Consider the following 19100-nt stretch of genomic DNA (forward strand, 5'->3'; position numbering starts at 1 on the left):
TCTGTTGCTTGGATCAGATTTTTGGTATGTTTTTTTTATATTTTACTAGAATGAAGGAGCTAGGAAAGAGAGAGACTGACACAGTCTCGCACACACGCTGTGTGTTTCGCACCCGTCTGCTCTAATTATTTTTTTTTTCGATTCCGGTAGCTGACCATGTGCTCTTTCTACGCAGATCTCGTCCACACCAGCTCGTCGCTAAAACGTTGCTCGCCTTGTGCCATTACATGACCGACGTCCGGATCCGACTAAAGATTTGATCTTCATCGACATATATCAGAGGAGAATTCAACTCGTCTCGTGGTCACTCGTCCACAAATCCTAGTTCACATCCAACGCCAATACTGACACCCTCACCCGTGCCAACGCCCACACCCCTTCTTTCAGATCATCGTCAACTTCTCCCGTCGACGGTGATATTTCTTTTTCTACTTCCTCAGATCATTAGTCTCTTTTTTCTCACATTAAATCATCGTCCACATCCTCGATGAGTTCACAACTGGACGAAACAGCCAAAAATTTAAAGGCTCAATATGCCACTGGCCTCACTTCGCTCACAGAGCTTTTTCCTGACTGGTCCGAAGAAGATCTTCTTTCTTTACTGGCCGAAACTCAGGGCGACGTTGAAGTCGCTGTTATTCGAATCACAGAAGGTATGATCTTTAATTTTTAATTTTTTTTATTTCGGTGGCCAGATTTATCGACGCATTTCTTGTCTGGCAAAAGATCTGCGAAATTATATAGTGTGCAACTGTCTTGTGTGCTAGACATGCTGATGCAGATCCTTCTCTATTTCAAGATTCTTAATCATCGACGAAACGTTAAAAAATTTCTTGTTAAGAATTCCACTATTTTATTTTTGATGATTTGATGATTGGATGGTTGGATGATGCGATACTCATTTTAAATTTTTTTTCCTGCTAGATCGTGAAATTAACAAAATTAGGTCACGCAAGTCAATGGGGTGAAGTCAAAAAGAAGGGCATCAAAGAACGCTCCAAATCAAAAGGCCCATTTACTTCTTCAGAATCTACCCGATCATCTGGTTCAGCATCAATTCGTGGCCGTTCTCGCGGTGGATTAGAGTCTCGAGGCAGAGGCGGCCGCAGTGATCGTGGGCGAAGCCGTGGTGGTGCAGCTGCAGTCAATGGCCGATCTCACGAGCATGACCACTCCTCCTCTAATGCCGCAGCTCAAAAATCCGACCCGACGACTCCTTCATCTATCAGCACTAAAGAAGCTTGGAAAACTCCTTCCGCTACCATCACTTCTTCAACTCCTGTTACGACTACTACGACTACCGAAGCTACTGAACCACCAAAACCTGTTGAAACAAATGGATGGGCGAAAACCGCGGCTTTATCTGCTTCAACACCCGAACCTGTTCCTACTCCCGCTGAACCCGTGATTGCATCCGAACCGACTCCATCTCCTGTTGCTGCTTCTCCCGCCAAACCCAAGAGCTCGTTAATCCAACCAGGTACTAAAAAGAGCTGGGCATCAATTGCCAGACCACCTTCTCCTATACCTGAGCCTCCGAAGCCAACAGTATCAGAACGTGTGCCAGTAGTTGCGCAGGCCGCGCCGGAGTCTCAACTTGAACCTACGCCAATAGAAGACACTATCACGACCGAAGAGTTTATCACTGAACAAACACCAGAAGGATGGAATGTCGTTTCGTCGACTATAACGGAGGAGTCAATAATAGAGAATCCAGTCGCTGAAGTTGCATCTCTCCCCAAACAAGAATCTGTTCCCATTCTCGAAGACTCTTCTGCTATGGAGACCGCTCCTGCACGGACTAAACTTCCTCCAGGACTTGCATCAAAACCCTCCAGACGCTCTGCATACTCTCGCGTGTTGAACCAAGATGTTCCTGTTGTTATGCCAGGATCAATTCAGGCACAGGTCGAGCGGACTGGTCTCCAGTTTGGCAGTCTTGGTCTGGATGATGGCGTCGATGACGATATTTATTCCGCGAATGATACTCAGCAGACTCCTACACAGACTAGTATTGACAGTCTGACGTCTCAAAAAGTTGCTGGTGGATATACTGATTCACTTTCCTCGGATCCCGTTGGACTTGGCCAGGGCCAGACCGGAGCTGCTAACGTGACGCCTGGTTTGTCAGGGTTTAGCCAATCTGCTCAACCCAGCAGATACCAGCAGTCGCAGCCAGCTCAGATTCAACAACAGCAACAACAGCAGCAGCAATCACAGCCTCCGCAGAGTCAGCCATCGACTCAAGGCGGACAGAAGTCGTTTGAGCCATTTTCACAATCGCCATATGGCGGATATCCTACGCAGTCGCAACTTCCAGGTTTTGCTGGATTCCCGAATGATTATCAGAACGTCTACGGTAATGATCCTCACCGTCAAGGATATGGATTCTATTCGAACCCATATCAAACAGCAGCCGCCACGAGTGGTGTCAACCAGGAAGTACTCCAGCAGCGAGGGGGTGCTACGGCGCTTGACCAATTGACTCCTTCGTCGACTACCACACAAACAACTCGATTTGGAGCTGTTTCTGATAACTCTGCCGCCACATCGCCTGCGCCCGGACTATCTGCTGGTATTGCTACCCAGCAGAACAACCAATATGGCATCCATCCCTACTACATGTCACCTGCATATACAGCATACTACATGAATGCTTATTACAGTGCTCAGCAGCAACACCAGCAGCAGCAGCAACAACAGCAGCAACAACAACAACAGCAGCCACAGCAACAGCAACAGCAGCACCAGCACCAGCCGCAGCAACTACAACAACAGCAACAGTCTCATTATGGGCAACAAAAGTCCGTGTACGGAAATGCTTCTCAACAGAACCAGTATTATGACCAGTATTCACGATACCAGGCCGCACCAATGCAAGGTGCTCCCATGGGCGGAGTTGGACCTGCTAGCCAGGGACAAGCGGGAGCAGGAAGTTCGCAAGGAGCCGGAGTCGGCCCTTCCGGTCAAGGAGCTGTTGGAGGCCTTTCTGGAATTCAAGATTACTTGCAGAGAGATGAATCTTCTAAGGCAGGCAATAATCTGTCTGGAGCCAATACCAGTAATCAGGTTGGTGCTACTGCAGGCAACACCCCTCAGGGGCTTCAACAGCAACAGGCAATTGCCCAACAGCAGGCGATGCAACAAGCTATGGCTCAGCAGCAAGGCATGTATGGCGGGTTTTCGGGATACATGCCTTATGGACAGCAGCGCCAGGGAGGTTGGGGATACCACTAAAGCAAGGCGTTCGCTGTATAGTTTTAGCCCGAAAGGACGGAAGGGGAAAGGAATTATAAGAGGAAGTTAGAGAAGAAGAAAGAAAGAAATGAAGGTCGAAAATTGTTGAAAGGGAAAAAATTGGTGATAAGTTGCAGGGTGGGAACCGGGTTTTGATATATGTCTGTGTGTTTTTATGTCTTGAGTCATACACCTAGTGCTCTCTTTGGATTGACCTTTTGTTGTTTGTTTTGCTGCTTATTATTATATTGTTTTCGCTTCCATAATGTGTTGTGTATTTAGCTTATATGCGAAAGGTCTCAAATCTGTTATGGAAGAGCAAATCGTAAGGAGACCTGGAGCGATATTGCATAATCATAGTTCTTATTACATAAACATAGGTTGAGAACAATGGGGGTTGGTGGCCTGGCAGTGCGCGTCAGGTTGGCCCGAGGTTCTCACAGAGGTTTACGTCGCTGATTTAAAGGAGAATCATCTTAATTTGGTGAAGTTTTTTTGATTCGAATTGATTTGTTTCACGGATTAAACCGTTTCAGTTTAATTGACTCGATCGTGCCCAAAATGCCGATTCAGACTGTCAAAACAGTGATTTACGAAGGACAGAAGCCAGGTACTTCTGGTCTGCGCAAAAAGGTTAGCGGATTGTCGAGATGGTGGGGGTTCTGTCAGAACAAGAACAAGACTAATGCACTGAGTACAGGTTACAGTGTTCCAGCAACCCCATTATACTGAGAATTTTGTGCAGGCAATTTTGCTTGCGATTCCAGAGGGTGCTGAAAACGCTACACTTGTCATTGGCGGGGATGGACGGTTCTACAACAAAGAGGTTGTCCAAATCATTGCCAAGATCTCCGCTGCAAACGGGGTTTCGAAGCTGATTATTGGACAGAACGGGATTTTGTCGACGCCGGCTGCATCGCATGTGATTCGTAAGTTCAAGGCGACCGGCGGAATTCTGTTGACCGCGTCGCATAATCCTGGTGGACCGACGAATGATTTTGGAATCAAGTACAACTTGTCGAATGGCGGACCTGCTCCGGAAAGCGTGACAAACAAGATATACGAGGTGACTACGAAATTGCAGTCCTATGAGATTGCCGCGATTGATGAGGTCGATTTGACCGAGATCGGTGAAAAAACCTATGGTAGCTTGAAGGTCGAGATCATTGATTCCACTGCAGACTATGTGTCTATGCTCAAGGACATTTTTGATTTTGATTTGATCAAGCGATTCCTGGCTTCGAACCCGGGATTCAAAGTTTTGTTTGATTCTCTCAGTGGTGTTACTGGTCCATACGGCAAAGCTATTTTTGTCGATGAGCTCGGATTACCTCTAGCGACTACAGTTCAAAATTATATCCCTCTGCCCGATTTCGGCGGTCACCATCCAGATCCTAATCTTACCTACGCTCGCTCGTTGGTAGATAGAGTTGATGCAGAGCAGATTCCTTTTGGAGCTGCATCGGATGGTGACGGTGATCGTAACATGATCTACGGCGCAGGCGCGTTTGTGAGTCCTGGCGACAGCGTGGCGATTATAGCGCACCATGCCGACAAAATCCCATATTTTGCCAAAGGCGGTGTGCATGGACTTGCTCGGTCGATGCCGACAAGTGGCGCGATCGATCTTGTCGCGAAGGCAAAGAACCTGTCATGCTACGAAGTTCCCACAGGATGGAAATTCTTCACAGCACTTTTCGATGCAGGCAAGCTGTCGATCTGTGGTGAGGAGTCGTTCGGTACTGGTTCAGATCATATTCGCGAAAAGGACGGTTTGTGGGCTATTGTAGCATGGATCAACATCATTGCCGGAGTAGGTGAGAAGAACCCTGAAATGGCGAGCATAAAGGCCATCCAGGAAGACTTCTGGGCCACGTATGGCCGAACCTTTTTCACTCGGTATGACTACGAGGGCGTTGACTCTGCGGGCGCGGCAGAGGTAATGAAAGACCTGACAGCGAAAATCGAAAACAAGTCTTTGGGTTTTGTTGGGAGTGAGGTTTCTATCGGCGGAAGCAAAACCACGGTGCAGGAGGCCGGGGATTTCAGCTACACAGACCTCGACGGCAGCATCAGCGACCATCAAGGACTCTATGTCAAGTTTGCGGACGGAGCTCGTATTGTTGTGCGTTTGTCAGGGACGGGCAGCGCGGGTGCTACGATTCGGTTGTATGTGGAGAAACATGAACCAGAGACGGCCAAAGCAGGCTTAGAAACACAGGACTATCTTGCCGGACACGTTGCTCTGGCGGTAGACCTGCTTGGGCTGCAAAAGTATATTGGGCGAACCGAGCCTGACGTGAAGACCTAAATTTGGGTATGCAGGAAACGCCCCGAGAAGACTGTGGAGATTTGCTGTCGAGGAGTAGTATTAGTAGTAGCAGATATAGTAGTATTGACCATGTTCGTTTAATATTAGTTTGCGGATGTATTTGAAAGATGTACCCTTGTACTAAAGGCCAGCCATTAATAATCACATGCCAACTAGTGCACATCAACATTGTCCACTGATATAGGAACCAATGCTAATCGCAGAACTACGCAATCCAGAGGATGCCATCCTCGACAAGACGACAGCCCGCCGGAAAGGACCGGAACAAGTCCGTGTTCGGAGCAATTCGGAAGCTGGCGCACTCCAACTTGTGCAGCCATTTTCGGCGACAAGAACGCCCGTTTGAAATGAACAAACAATGGCCGACTTTCCCAACTATGGGCCATGTTTGTAGCAACAATCAGAGCAGCCTGTGTATACAATACCCGATTAGGAAAGTGTGGATGGCAGCAGTCATCCGACGCAATCTTACTACGTTGTTGTTATGTTAATTGCTATTTGCTTGAAAATAGCATTACGCCGATATTTCTATATTATCGTTATTATAGCCGTCCTACTCTAAAGTAGACCTCAAGAAAACATTATGTTCCTCGACGGCATCGGCTAGCTGGTACCCAGACTTCCGCGTGATCAGCATCACATGACGTATCACGTGTCTCACGTGATGTGCTGCTATGCGGAGGGGTTCTTTAGAAGGGCCAGAAATTGTCCTTCTGTCCGTGATATTTACCGGAATTTACTAGAATTTGTAGGAATTTTGCAGGAAGTCTCAGGATAAAGCCAGAGCGAATCGAATTAATTGATTACATATTTACAAATATCTTTTGAATCATGTCTGTTCTCGATGTTCTTGAGCGCAAGTCGGGCGTCATTGTCGGCGACGATGTTCTCAACGTATGTGTACTTCCGCGTGCTTCGTTATCGTGGCCTGGGTCTATATTTCTCGGCTAACAATTTCAATTAGCTGTTTAAATACGCTCAGGAAAAGAAGTTTGCGATTCCTGCGATTAATGTGACCTCCTCGTCTACAGTTGTCGGCGCGCTCGAAGCTGCGCGCGACGCAAAGTCGCCCATCATCCTTCAGATGTCCCAGGGTGGTGCTGCCTACTTTGCTGGCAAAGGCGTGCCTAACTCTGACCAGGCGGCCTCGATTGCAGGAGCAATTGCAGGCGCGCTTTACATCCGTGCAGTAGCCCCCGTTTACGGTGTTCCCGTCGTTCTCCACACCGATCATTGCGCAAAGAAGCTGCTTCCGTGGTTCGACGGCATGATCGCGGAAGACGAAAAGTATTTCAAGGAGCACGGTGAGCCTTTGTTCTCATCCCATATGCTTGATCTATCCGAGGAGCCTAAAGAAGAAAATATTGCTATTGTGAAAAAATACTTTGAGCGCGTTGCACCCATGAAACAATGGCTCGAGATGGAGATCGGTATCACCGGTGGAGAGGAGGATGGCGTTGACAACACTGGTGTTGATAATGCCTCGCTCTACACCCAGCCTGAGGACATTTACGATGTTTACTCTGCTCTTGCTCCTATTGGCCCTTACTTCTCGATTGCCGCCGCTTTTGGAAATGTTCATGGTGTCTACAAACCCGGCAATGTCCGTCTTCAGCCTGCTCTTCTCGGGAAGCACCAGGCCTACACCAAGGCGCAGATCTCGTCTAAGTCCGACACCCCCATTTTCCTTGTTTTCCATGGCGGTTCCGGTTCCACCAAGGACGAGTACAAGACTGCAATTGATTTTGGTGTCGTCAAGGTCAATCTCGACACTGATCTCCAGTATGCCTATTTGACTGGTGTTCGCGACTTTGTTCTCAAGAAGAAAGACTATCTCATGACGCAAGTCGGCAACCCTGACGGCGAAGATAAGCCCAACAAGAAGTACTTCGATCCGCGTGTCTGGGTCCGCGAGGGCGAGAAGACTATGACCGCGCGAGTCAAGATTGCTCTTGAGGACTTCTTCTCCGCTGGATCTCTGTAATTGATCCAGTTCTAGTTTTATTACTACACTAATTCTAACGCTGTGCGTGATTTTCCGGAACCAATGGCCAGTTTGTCTATTTATCCGAGTGTGATTTTACTGCTTCAAATATCAAAACTGATTCCAATTGATCCAATCATCGACTTTTGTCAATTTTCCCCACCTTTGATCCGACATTGTCCGTGGCTTCCCCGTTATCCATCTCGATTCAGTGGTTCTAGCCCCGCACGATGTCGTGTAATTATGTAATTTCAACTCGATTACGTAACAGACGCCTTATATAATTGTGAAACTGTACGGCTCATCACATGACAAGAAAATGACGATTAGATTCAGATCAGGGTCAGATCGGCTTTCTACCACGCAATCACTTTTAATTATTCAAAAGATTTTACCAGATTGACTGATTCGACTGATTTGAAACGAAGTCGGAGTTTATTTGATCAAGATTATTACTATTTGGCTCTTTGGTTAGGTATTACAGCAAAATGACACTTTATTATACTTTGGTAGGCCAAAATTATTTCGAATTAGACACGTATAAAGAGAACTTGCCTTAAGTACTAACCAGATATCAACTCAGGTATTCGTGCTTCTCGTCGTGGAGATGGTAGCGTTTTTTGTTCTTGTGACACCTCTACCATTTAACTTTCGCCGGAAGCTGTTTCATTTCATTTCGACCTCTGAACTCATCAGCAAGACTCAGTACACCCTCAAGGTATGTTGATTTGCAATTTCTGGAGCTAATTCGCTGGATGATCCGACAGTGCTAATGTCTTGGCAGATAATTTTTGTATTTATTTTGATTCTTTTCATTGATTCCGTTAATCGCGTCTATCGTGTGCAGGCAGACTTCAAATCTAATACTGACGTCACCAAGCTCATCCAGGCCAGCGATGGGCGAGCAGACATTCAGGCCCGAAAGTTCTATGCCCAGCGCAATATGTATCTCTGTGGGTTCACCTTGTTCCTGTCCATCATTCTCAACCGAACATATGCGACTGTTGCCGACCTTTTAGCCGCCCAAGACAAGATCGCATTGTTGACGCGAGATTCAGCCGAGGTTGACCGTGTCTCCGCCGATTCAGACTCGAAAGTGGCCGAGATTGCCTCTTTGAGAGAACAGCTTAGACAGAAAGACGCAGATTTCTCAGCCTTGAAAAGCCAGGCTGAAGGTCTTTCGAAAGAGTATAACCGACTAGGTGACGTTGTCAACGCTAAAGATGCTGTTTCTAACGAAGCTGCGAAGGACAAGTAAATATTATACAATAGGTAGCTTGACATAGCAAATACAGAAATTTACAGGATATTACTTCAAATTATACATCGCTTTCGTAAGCGTTACTTTTATGTTTCGGAATGAAATCAAAACTGTCATGGACAGGTCCAAGAACCATTTCACTGATTTTGACCCAGTCTCGGGAATCGCTAGAGCCGAGTAGTGTCTCGAGCTCGCTTCTTCCACGCCATCTCGGCGGCCTATCTTGGATTCTGGGCGGAAGCACCTCCAATATGCCGATAGGTACGTACCTGCAAGAAAATGAAAGATATTCGCACAAGAATCGGCGAGTGTTATTTATTCCATATTCGTCCGAGCCCCAATGTTCCAGACCGAGATTCGCAAACTTTTTGATCATGTCAAGTCGCTCCGTGGCGGATTTATCTATATATCTGCGTTGGTCGATTTCCTCGAAGATCCAGGGCTTGATCAACGCACCACGAGCAACCATCACACTGTCGCAGCCGTATTTGTCGATTCCATCCCACCAATCTTGCCACGTATAACAATCGCCATTTCCAATGAACCACGGTCTTTCTTGTGCGCGAGAACGGTTGTCTGCAGCAGAAGTCGACTCCTGTACGTTAATCGCCGCCGAGCGGGCAATCTTTGCTGTCTGGGAAATATAATCCCAATCTGCCAATCGGGAGTATCGTTGAGCGCGACTCCGGCCATGGAGTGTGATGGCCGCAACATCGCCGGCAGCAGATAGTCGAGAAACTAGTTTCAGCGCAGTCGGATGATTATCTTTTGTACCCATTCGAATCTTCACAGTGATTGGCACCGCCCCTGAAACCGCGTTCATGCCACGTAGCATTCGTTCTAATTTTGCATGCGAATCCAGTAAAGCACTTCCTGCCCCGCTCCGATATATAAGGTCAATTGGACATCCACAGTTCAGGTTAATTTCGCTCAACTCTTCACATTGTTCAGCTAGAATCTCAGTGGCTTTTGTAGCTTGCCATGGTTTTGATGCAGCAATCTGGACTCCAAAGCCTCCTACTTCGTCGGTATGTGTTCGAGGTAGAGCCCATTCACCTTTGTGTCCCTGTAGGATGGGTAAAGCAAGTGCCATTTCGGAATACGTTACGTCCGCACCAAACGTGCGACAGAGCCGACGGAAGGGGAGATTACCCACGGTGGTCAATGGCGAGAGAATTTTTTTGCCTCGCAGATCAAAAGGTTTCTTCTCACTGATATCAATTCGCGATTCAGTGTATTCTGCTCTTGTATTTTGCTTATAGTCTTTGGAACCTGCGTCGTTGCTATCTCTTTCAAAATCCAAGATTGGAATGACAATATCGCTCTTTGGGGTAGCAACTTTTTTCTTTTGGAGTTGGAATTGCACGTCTCGTGAAATTTTATTTAATTCTTGTGCACCTTCGCTGGCTTTTATTTTTGTCTCGTCAGTCGTCAATTTCATTGTCGACTTGTCGAAGTGCGAATGAAGCCATCGACATTTGATTCCGGCAGGACAGCGACCTAGGGCCGCGTATACAGGACAGTCTCCAGGCAAATCTTCCGGCTTCGCAGCAATATATATATTGAGATCGTGCTCAAATCGGCATTTGTCGCCAAGAGGACAACTAGAAACTGTATCCTTCACCGCATCACAGAGCTTTACGGTATCGTGAACTTTTGTAAACTTGCGCGCTTTGTTCTGACCTCGTTGTCGAGGTCGGTCGTTTTGTTCTTCGCGACCTTGTTTTGGAAGAACATATCTAAGTGGATTATTAGCCGTGTATAATGTAGGCTGGATTTCATACTCACTCTGGCTTGATCTTTGCGACTCCTCGCTCTACATTAGCAGGCTGTATGTCTGGCCCTGGACTTGCCAGTCGGGCTCGTTTCGACAGATCAGTGTCATTTGAGTGTTCAATTGGACTTGCTTCCCGTTTAAAGTCCATTTCAATGGAAAGAAATCGATTTGATTTGCCTCAAGTAGAATCAAAATCGAGTCAAGAACGAGTAAAAATGTAATCTTCAACAAAGAAATTTGTTCGATATTCTCCCAACCGGATACAAAAACGATCAACAAATATCCTAATTAGTCTAATTATAAATCCATTTTCAGTAGAAGATCTATCCAATTTAATTATAACTTCCATCAGCCATGTCGCTGCTTGAATGCCTTGATTCTCGTATATTCCGATCACTTCCGCCAACGCCAGATCCCGTTTCCGATCTGTCGGACTCGAACTTCAGTCCAACGGCCTCTCTGCTCTCCAGACCAGTTCTGCTTGACCTTGCTGCGTCGTCGAAAGCCCGTTTATTGTCTATTAAACTACCAATATCGGCCACTACTGTTGTCAGCGAAATTTTGCATTTATGGACAGTCCGGTTATCAGCCATACTATTACTTGGATTTCCCGGAATTGCAGACGCAGAAGCACATCCTTTACTCGAACTAGCCGCGAAAGCCCACCAGCAACAGCACGCCGAAAGCCTAAAACAGGATATCGGTGATATTAATTCTGCTGCCGCTACCGCTTCATTGCAAAGTTCTCTCTCTATTCCGGACCTTCCGTGGAGACTGCGGGTGTTGCTCGTGAAAGTCCACTCGGCTCCTCATCCACAGGCTGCCGTTTCTAGATATTATATGCTCGCTCGCGAAGCACGGACAGAATGCTGGAAAGCCCGTCGAGCCTCCGACTCAGCCGAATTTCTACTCTGGTCATCCAATCTACTAGATTGCGGTCTTTATGTGGCTTCTTCACTATCTCGAATGCGTGATTTCGGCGCTGCATTCGACCATGTATCTTGTTTACTCTCTTCCGCGCAGAGCCACGCAGATAGAACGAGAATCATTCAAACTATGGGGCTACTCTGTCTTGAGGCTGGAGATGCAGATCGAGCAGCTCAATGGCTAAATCAATTACATATTTATAGCCCAAATCAGACATCACCGTTGCCTTCTCCTTCTAATGCGACATCTCAAACGTCCCAAGCTCCAATCATACCGCCGTCAACTACTATTGCAACTGCAACTCCGGAAACCACTGCAACAACAACTGCAACGACAACTACAACTACAACAACAACTTCTGCAGCTGCAGCTGCACATCAGGAGCGGGATTCCTTATTTACAGACAGTTCGATTCTCCCCTCTTCAGCTTCGTCAAACACGACAGCCACGTTCGAGAAAAACGCGGATCTTGTCGACGCCCCAGCCAAAACCCTTTATGCACTCGCTTTACTCCATGATGGGAAGACCTCGTCGGTATGTATTCAATCATTTTCTGTATTCGATAGGGACTTACACATTCAACTGTTATTAGGCGCTTGAAATTCTTGTGAAGTTACTTCATGCTGGTCACAGATTTTCTGACTTGGTCTTCTCTTATACTCTGGTAAACGATCTTCAGCGTGAGCTGGACTCTGACTCAGATTCATAATTAAACTGATTCTCAGAGTAGTCGAATAATTGACGTACTCAAATCTAATCTAGCTGTTTACTGCAATTCAATTCAAACCTAATATCAAACTTAGAAGATCATCTTCCTACATTACTCGACAAATACCTACAAATAACTGCTAGATAGAAACGCTTTCCAAAAACAAAAACAAAAAAAGAACAAGTCAATACATCTAAGTACGGCTCACGCGCTGCAGATAATTACTGGGCGCCAATCCCATATGCGGTCGCGTCCGCGGCCCGTACACCTCTACTTCCCACCATCCATCTTCTTGCATTAAGGCTACGAGTAAGTAGTCCCCTTTACGGAAACTCACCTCTTCAGGAATCATTGCACGATAATCGTACATTGCACGTGCATAACTTATAACCTCTTGCCCATCTTGTGTGCGCGCAGGTAAATCCATTGAAGTGGCCTGTCGAATATCCATTGCCGACTTGCTTTTCATTCGGCTTGCATCCCTTAGAGCTTCCTCGTCATTCATGCTTCGCAAATTACTTTGAGTCTGCATATTTGGATTTGGACTGACACGTCCATTGCTGGGATGGCCCATAAACTGTCGAGACACCGGTCGGGCTTGTCCTCTTTGACCAGCTCGATAATCCGCATTCTCGTTCTCGGACTCCATTCGTGAATGCGGTCGTCCTTGCATCGGCACTTGCACTTGCGTGTGATCATCAACTATGTTTTGTTGTACATCCATAGCGGATCGTGGTCGCATTCTCCCTGCCATCCGTGGCGCGTTTGGTGATCGATCACCTCTAGCAGGCGAGGGTGAAACATCCCTCATAACTCCTTGCGTCGGACTACTATTTCCGTATCCTGGACGTTGCTGGTAGCCTTGTGGAGAATATTGAGAATTCATGGCTGCCTGGGACGCAGGTCGAGGTCGTTCGTGCATTTGCTGACTAGAAGGCGGTCGTCGTTGCTGAGGTGGTCTAGTCTCGGCATACATCTGCGATGATGGAGGCCGTCGCTGCTGTGGCATAGCATTGTACATTTGCTGCGAGGATTGGGGCCGTCGCATTTGAGGTTGCTGTTGTAGATTTTGACGAGAATTAGAAATGGGAGGCGCCCGGTCGTCAAACATATGTTGGGTGCGCATTGCATATTCGTTGCTTGTTTGTTCCATCTCCGCTGAAGTCATTGCCGGAGCTGGAGGTACTAATAATGATGCACTAGTCTCGTTATGCTTTGGGGGTGGACCGGCATTCGTCATTTTGGTACCTCTGTTCTGGGGACTGGCAGGTGCGGAATAAGACGGAACTCGTCGGGAGGGTCGCATCGAGATAGCTTGGCCAGTTCCTTCAAGACCGTATACTTTTGTATGAGGTCGTGTCTCTTCATTCTTGAGGTTTGCTAATGCTGCTGCAATCGGATCATTAGGATCTGAATTTGCGAGTGTTGGCTCGTTTTTAGTCGACATATTCACCTGCATCTTACTTGGAGAAACTTCAAATGAGTTATCCCCGACATTAAGAACATATTGCTCTGCTTGATCTATATCTCGCGGATTAGGGGCCTCAGCTTCAGCTGCAACCGAACGTTGCGAACCAAGACTCTTTGCTGATTTTGTATGTCTCATGAATCGTCCAGGAGACTTATCAGGTGATGATCCATAGATAGAATCACCTTTAGTAGGCGAATTCGAGCGTGAGCTTTCAGGAGATGCCCAACCCGAAGGTGATTCATTCTTGCTACGTCTTCGGAACGGCGAAGTCCAGCTACTCTTCTTTTTTTCAGGAGAAGGTGAACCATGAAGCCCTGCAGCTACTTGATTGGCAGTCTGATCAAATGTTCGAACACGAACTGGTGTTGATAATTCTTCTTCTGATCCGGATGAGACTGTAGTAGGCTGAGAGATATCAGAACCAGCAGACAAACTTCTGGGCCTTTGGACAGGCGAACTATGAGCGCTGGACATAGCATCTTCAGGTGGTGCAAGCACAATATTTGATTCCATAGGATTGATAACAGCTTTCGAACGTGTCTTGGGTGTACTCTGCAAAGATTCATTCAATTGTGAGCCGTAAGATGGAGAAGTGTGAACTGAAGCTGAACTAGACTGGTTAGCATTACGATTATTCATAGACAAAGACGCAATCATTATATCCAGTTGAGATGATCGTTTAGTGTTTGCAGGGGCTTCAGTCTCTGCAGTCTCTGTTGGTTTCGGAATCTGATCGCTGGATCTATACTGAGGATTTCCTTGACGAGGAAACTGGGCAAGCGAATAGCTGTCTCGATCGTTTCTGTATGCGCTTGTGCCATCCATAAAGTTGATATACTCCGGAGCATCTGGGATTTCCTGACCTGTAGCTCGATCCTTGACAAAGGACACAATGTCCTGTTCAATATCGCATCGTTCCAAAGCTAGACGAATATTCTCGCAATATTCATCATCACTGACACATACTGTTGCTAGCACATTTGCATAATTCCAAACACTGTTTTTCAAAAAATCAATTCTTTCTTCTTCGAGGTCTTGGAATTTCTATGATGACATGTTAGTGGTTTCCCTTTTGGGGCAGAGAGGAATGAATACACACATCGCAACCAAGTTTCCATTCTCTGTTCCATCGTTCAATAGTTTCAGCCAAAGCCTTTAAAGACATTTGATAGTCTCTTCGAGAACTTAAGACAGTGCTTTGAACCTTTTCCAATTTAGCGTTATTTTTCTCCAATTCTCGACCCATAACCATGTTTTGCTGGGCAATATAACCGTTAATCTTATTACAGTCGGCTTCATATTTTTCCTGAGCCTTAAGGACATTCTGTTGCTGAGCCAACTTTGCCTTATGAAGTTTATCAAGAGTAGTCTGAACGACTTTTCTGCGTTCTCGTATGCTAGAAGCAAACGCAGTCAATGGTGCCTCGATTTCACTCTTCAGCTGGTTTGCGGATGAAGAGTGTGCCTTTGCAGTTTGCTCGGTTTCGCGACGGACAGTATCTAAAGATGCTTTCAAAGTACCTGTATCACGAGATCCAAGACCCTTGCGTGAAAGAGCGTTGAGTCTGCGGGCATATTCTTCTTCTATGGAGATCCTAATAAAAATCAGTTGTGTCCAAACAATGAGCAACTGAAGAATTACTGACCGCTCTTTGTAGAATAATCTAACTTCTTCACATGTTTGTTTCGCATCTTTCATTCGCTGGAAAATAGCAGGAACTCCTTTATCTTCAAAACCCTGGTCTCGTTAGTATATGATATGCCCTAGCGGGAGACACAAGGGCGTACCCAAAAATTGTTTGCGAATGACAGTGGAACAGCAGGAGGAGATTCGTGAACCATTGTTGGCGAACAATAGATAGAATAGAATTACAAGAATCTTCAAAATTTGCTTTATTCGCGCAAGAGCCGAAAGAAAAGAAAATGAAAGGTGCGCAGACCGATGACGATTCAAAGAGCATTGGGCCCTGAAGGCTTGGGTGATCTGTCTTTGTTTACACTTCGCATTCCTATATGGGCAGAGTGTACACAAACGATTGCCATGACAACCAAATTACTACATTTTGATTCCCCCAACCCAATTCCCAGTGTACGATTCAAAGAACGCGTCCACGCGTATGTCAATTTGATAATTTCAAATCGGAAGTTACGATATTCGGTACTGAGGGCTGAGATCATTTCAATCAAAAATGGCTACACGGAGTAGGCGAAGACAACAAGAAGTAATTATTGAAGACCAAGCAATTGAGCAAGAACGTGAACATCTAGTACAGGAGGAACAGGAACAGGAACATGAGGAACGACAAGACTCAGATAACTCTACAAATGAATTAGACGCCGATGTACCAGACGATATCATGCGAATGGCCCGGAAATTGACCAGATTAGCGTTAGCTTCTGGCCATTCTCGGGTTCCAATTCGAAGGAGTCAGATCAATGAGAAGGGTAAATAAGTCATTGTTCATTGGCTCTATATTCACTAACTCATTCGAAATCCAGTTCTCGAAAATCGGCGGCCAGGAACTTTTCAAAAAGTTCTCAATTGCGCGCAAGAATTGCTCGACAGAGTTGCAGGTCTAGAACTTGTTGAACTTCCTAACAGAACAGTATCCAAGAACCGATCGAAGGACTTCTTTGTACAGAGGAAATCTTCGGTGACACACCATTCGGGAAATTTCATTCTTGTTTCGAAGTTAGGCGAGCAGTATCATAACCTCAAATGCCTACTTCCTCGTGAACAGGCAGATAAAATTTTGGAGAGTCAGATCCTAACCGTGTGTTCAATAATACTATTTAGCGGTGGTGTGATCAGTCATCTATTTCTCAAGAAGCATCTTGAGGGCTTGAATATTATTTCTGATACACCTAGCGAAGTTGCAACTCTATCAGATCTACTGTCTCAATTAAGCAAGGCTCTTTATATCGAGCGAGCTCCGGATTCCACTGTTCACCCTAGCAGCGCAAATGCGGACGAATCCTGGCAGTATTGTATCGGACCGCGAGCAAAAGTCGAATACCCCGAAGCTTCAATAATAGAATTCATGGTTTCGATCTACCAACAAGTAGAAGGGAACAAAGAAAATACTGCTGTGCTGACAGAATCCGTGAGAAAATCTCTCGCTCAAGCCAGATATGATTTGGAATCAGCTACTAAATCGGATTCAACTGTTTTGGATGAATCGTCCGCCGCAAATTCTGCGTTGCCTTCACTACAAAACGTGGCAAGCACGCAGAGACTCCGAGCGAATCGAAAGAAAAATCGACACGATAACGATCAGTCTTCTCGAAATGTTCGACGGCGGTTAGATGATGACGAAATCTCCAGCGATGACGATGAGGACGACGACGATGAGGAAGAAGATGAAGACGATGATGAATTGAACGATGAAGAGGAAGATGAGGAAGATGAGAATGAAGATGGAACTGAAGAAGGCAATTCTACTGACCCTGAAGGGTAATTTTTACACATTTTTTTAGTAATAATTTATATATTAGAAAACACCTTTCGTTATACTAAACCCGAGCTTTTACGACATAACGAAATCATACCACAGCCAAAGAAAAAAAACAGCGCAGACTTTTTATTTCTTGGCGGCCTTAAGAGCAGCCTTGGTAACCTTACCGGCACCAGCAGCAGTCTTGTCAACCGACTTGATGACACCGACAGCAACAGTCTGTCTCATGTCACGGACAGCGAAACGGCCGAGGGGAGGGTACTGAGAGTAAGCCTCGACACACATGGGCTTGGAAGGAACAAGTTTGACGATGGCAGCATCTCCCGACTTGATGAACTTGGGAGAGTCCTCCATCTTCTTACCAGAACGACGATCAATCTTCTCAATAAGAGTGTCGAACTTGCAAGCAATGTGGGCAGTGTGGCAGTCAAGAACTGGAGCATATCCAGCACCGATCTGACCAGGGTGGTTAAGAACGATAACCTGGGCGTTGAAAGAAGCAGCAGCCTGGGGAGGATCGTTCTTGGAGTCACCGCAGACATTTCCACGGCGGATCTCCTTAACGGAAACGTTCTTGACGTTGAATCCGACATTGTCACCGGGAAGACCCTCAGCGAGCTGCTCGTGGTGCATCTCGACGGACTTGACTTCAGTGGTGACACCAGCGGGGGCGAAGGTAACAACCATACCGGCCTTGATAGCACCAGTCTCGACACGGCCGACAGGAACAGTTCCAATACCACCGATCTTGTAGACATCCTGGAGGGGAAGACGAAGGGGCTTGTCAACAGGACGGGTAGGAGGCTCAATAGCATCGATAGCCTCAAGAAGGGTCTTTCCCTTGGAGACACCAGCCTTGGTTTCCTTCTCCCATCCCTTGTACCAGGGGCAGTTGGCAGAAGGCTCAATCATATTGTCACCGTTCCAGCCAGAGATAGGGACGAAAGGAACAGTCTTAGGGTTGTAACCAACCTTCTTGATGAAGTTGGAAGTCTCCTTGACAATTTCGTTGAAACGATCCTGGGACCAGTTGGTGGAGTCCATCTTGTTGATGGCAACAATAAGCTGACGGACACCGAGGGTGAAAGCAAGAAGAGCGTGCTCACGGGTCTGGCCATCCTTGGAGATACCAGCCTCGAACTCACCAGTACCGGCAGCGATAATGAGAATAGCGCAATCAGCCTGAGAAGTACCGGTAATCATGTTCTTGATGAAATCACGATGGCCGGGAGCGTCAATGACGGTAACATAGTAACGAGGAGTCTCGAACTTCCAGAGAGCAATATCAATGGTGATACCACGCTCACGCTCGGCTTTGAGCTTGTCCAAAACCCAGGCGTACTTGAAAGAACCCTACACAATGTCAGTTAATAACCCTAACCTATAAAATTTTTCTGATCGATAACAAAGATTTGAAAAAGCGGAGGTGGTCAGACTGAAAATGCTGTACTACCACAAATTTTTTTCACGCCTTCGAGTAAAATCAGGATCTATAAAAACATACCTTTCCGAGTTCAGCAGCCTCCTTCTCGAACTTCTCGATAGTACGCTTGTCGATACCACCGCACTTGTAGATCAAATGTCCAGTGGTGGTGGACTTGCCGGAATCGACGTGGCCGATAACGACGACGTTAACATGAGTCTTTTCTTTTCCCTTTAGTTGAAGTTAGCATGCAAATATCAAACAGTAGCATACGAAAGAATGAAGAAGTACTAGAAAAGAAAAAATCCAGATGAAGATCATAGCATGTCACGAACTCCGATCGAGATTTCTTCGTACTACCTACGTCCAGACCTCTCGCGCTAGAAGCACTGAATAAAACAAACCATTGTGAATGAAGATAACTGTCAAGAGATTTAAATTTAAAATTAATCAAAAATTACTCAGATGGAAATGCAGCGATTTCGGGTGTGAGTAGACAAAGAAAAGGAAAAGAAGAGAAAAGA

The 19100-nt window shown here is 46.2% G+C and overlaps 9 protein-coding genes across 9 annotated transcripts; 6 read left to right on the forward strand and 3 right to left on the reverse strand.

The window, feature by feature from the left end:
- Positions 1 to 487: 487 nt before the first annotated feature.
- On the forward strand, positions 488 to 3237 carry V1516DRAFT_696590 (uncharacterized protein; the record flags this gene model as incomplete). The annotated part of the gene is made up of 2 exons (XM_066924046.1): positions 488 to 653; positions 947 to 3237. 2 exons carry the CDS (start codon positions 488 to 490, stop codon positions 3235 to 3237), a joined length of 2457 nt encoding a protein of 818 aa, XP_066776139.1.
- A 281-nt stretch (positions 3238 to 3518) lies between these two features.
- V1516DRAFT_464581 (uncharacterized protein) lies at positions 3519 to 5669 on the forward strand. The gene is made up of 2 exons (XM_066919071.1): positions 3519 to 3870; positions 3938 to 5669. Exons 1-2 carry the CDS (start codon positions 3799 to 3801, stop codon positions 5546 to 5548), a joined length of 1683 nt encoding a protein of 560 aa, XP_066776140.1. The 5' UTR covers positions 3519 to 3798; the 3' UTR covers positions 5549 to 5669.
- A 640-nt stretch (positions 5670 to 6309) lies between these two features.
- V1516DRAFT_678358 (uncharacterized protein) lies at positions 6310 to 7929 on the forward strand. The gene is made up of 2 exons (XM_066922741.1): positions 6310 to 6463; positions 6534 to 7929. Exons 1-2 carry the CDS (start codon positions 6401 to 6403, stop codon positions 7551 to 7553), a joined length of 1083 nt encoding a protein of 360 aa, XP_066776141.1. The 5' UTR covers positions 6310 to 6400; the 3' UTR covers positions 7554 to 7929.
- On the forward strand, positions 7930 to 8872 carry V1516DRAFT_678359 (B-cell receptor-associated protein 31-like-domain-containing protein). Its single transcript, XM_066922742.1, has 3 exons — positions 7930 to 8062; positions 8137 to 8271; positions 8338 to 8872. Exons 1-3 carry the CDS (start codon positions 8042 to 8044, stop codon positions 8809 to 8811), a joined length of 630 nt encoding a protein of 209 aa, XP_066776142.1. The 5' UTR covers positions 7930 to 8041; the 3' UTR covers positions 8812 to 8872.
- On the reverse strand, positions 8779 to 11175 carry V1516DRAFT_653710 (uncharacterized protein). The gene is made up of 2 exons (XM_066920292.1): positions 10603 to 11175; positions 8779 to 10553 (listed from the first exon to the last, which is right to left on the reverse strand). The coding sequence occupies exons 1-2, from the start codon at positions 10737 to 10739 to the stop codon at positions 8873 to 8875; spliced, it is 1818 nt and encodes a 605-aa protein (XP_066776143.1). The 5' UTR covers positions 10740 to 11175; the 3' UTR covers positions 8779 to 8872.
- Positions 10601 to 12668, forward strand: V1516DRAFT_465254 (uncharacterized protein). Its single transcript, XM_066919072.1, has 2 exons — positions 10601 to 12052; positions 12111 to 12668. Exons 1-2 carry the CDS (start codon positions 10946 to 10948, stop codon positions 12225 to 12227), a joined length of 1224 nt encoding a protein of 407 aa, XP_066776144.1. The 5' UTR covers positions 10601 to 10945; the 3' UTR covers positions 12228 to 12668.
- On the reverse strand, positions 12421 to 15540 carry V1516DRAFT_626912 (uncharacterized protein; the record flags this gene model as incomplete). The annotated part of the gene is made up of 5 exons (XM_066919769.1): positions 12421 to 12858; positions 12946 to 14742; positions 14798 to 15293; positions 15345 to 15436; positions 15487 to 15540. The coding sequence occupies 5 exons, from the start codon at positions 15538 to 15540 to the stop codon at positions 12421 to 12423; spliced, it is 2877 nt and encodes a 958-aa protein (XP_066776145.1).
- A 247-nt stretch (positions 15541 to 15787) lies between these two features.
- On the forward strand, positions 15788 to 17199 carry V1516DRAFT_678369 (MAGE family-domain-containing protein). Its single transcript, XM_066922743.1, has 2 exons — positions 15788 to 16143; positions 16198 to 17199. Exons 1-2 carry the CDS (start codon positions 15888 to 15890, stop codon positions 17154 to 17156), a joined length of 1215 nt encoding a protein of 404 aa, XP_066776146.1. The 5' UTR covers positions 15788 to 15887; the 3' UTR covers positions 17157 to 17199.
- V1516DRAFT_640342 (translation elongation factor EF-1 alpha) lies at positions 17169 to 19061 on the reverse strand. The gene is made up of 3 exons (XM_066920094.1): positions 18981 to 19061; positions 18658 to 18807; positions 17169 to 18506 (listed from the first exon to the last, which is right to left on the reverse strand). Exons 1-3 carry the CDS (start codon positions 18981 to 18983, stop codon positions 17280 to 17282), a joined length of 1380 nt encoding a protein of 459 aa, XP_066776147.1. The 5' UTR covers positions 18984 to 19061; the 3' UTR covers positions 17169 to 17279.
- Between the last annotated feature and the right edge of the window lie 39 nt (positions 19062 to 19100).

The sequence above is a fragment of the Lipomyces oligophaga genome (assembly GCF_038497815.1).
Source record: "Lipomyces oligophaga strain CBS 7107 unplaced genomic scaffold V1516scaffold_6, whole genome shotgun sequence".
Lineage (NCBI taxonomy): Eukaryota > Fungi > Ascomycota > Lipomycetes > Lipomycetales > Lipomycetaceae > Lipomyces > [Lipomyces] oligophaga.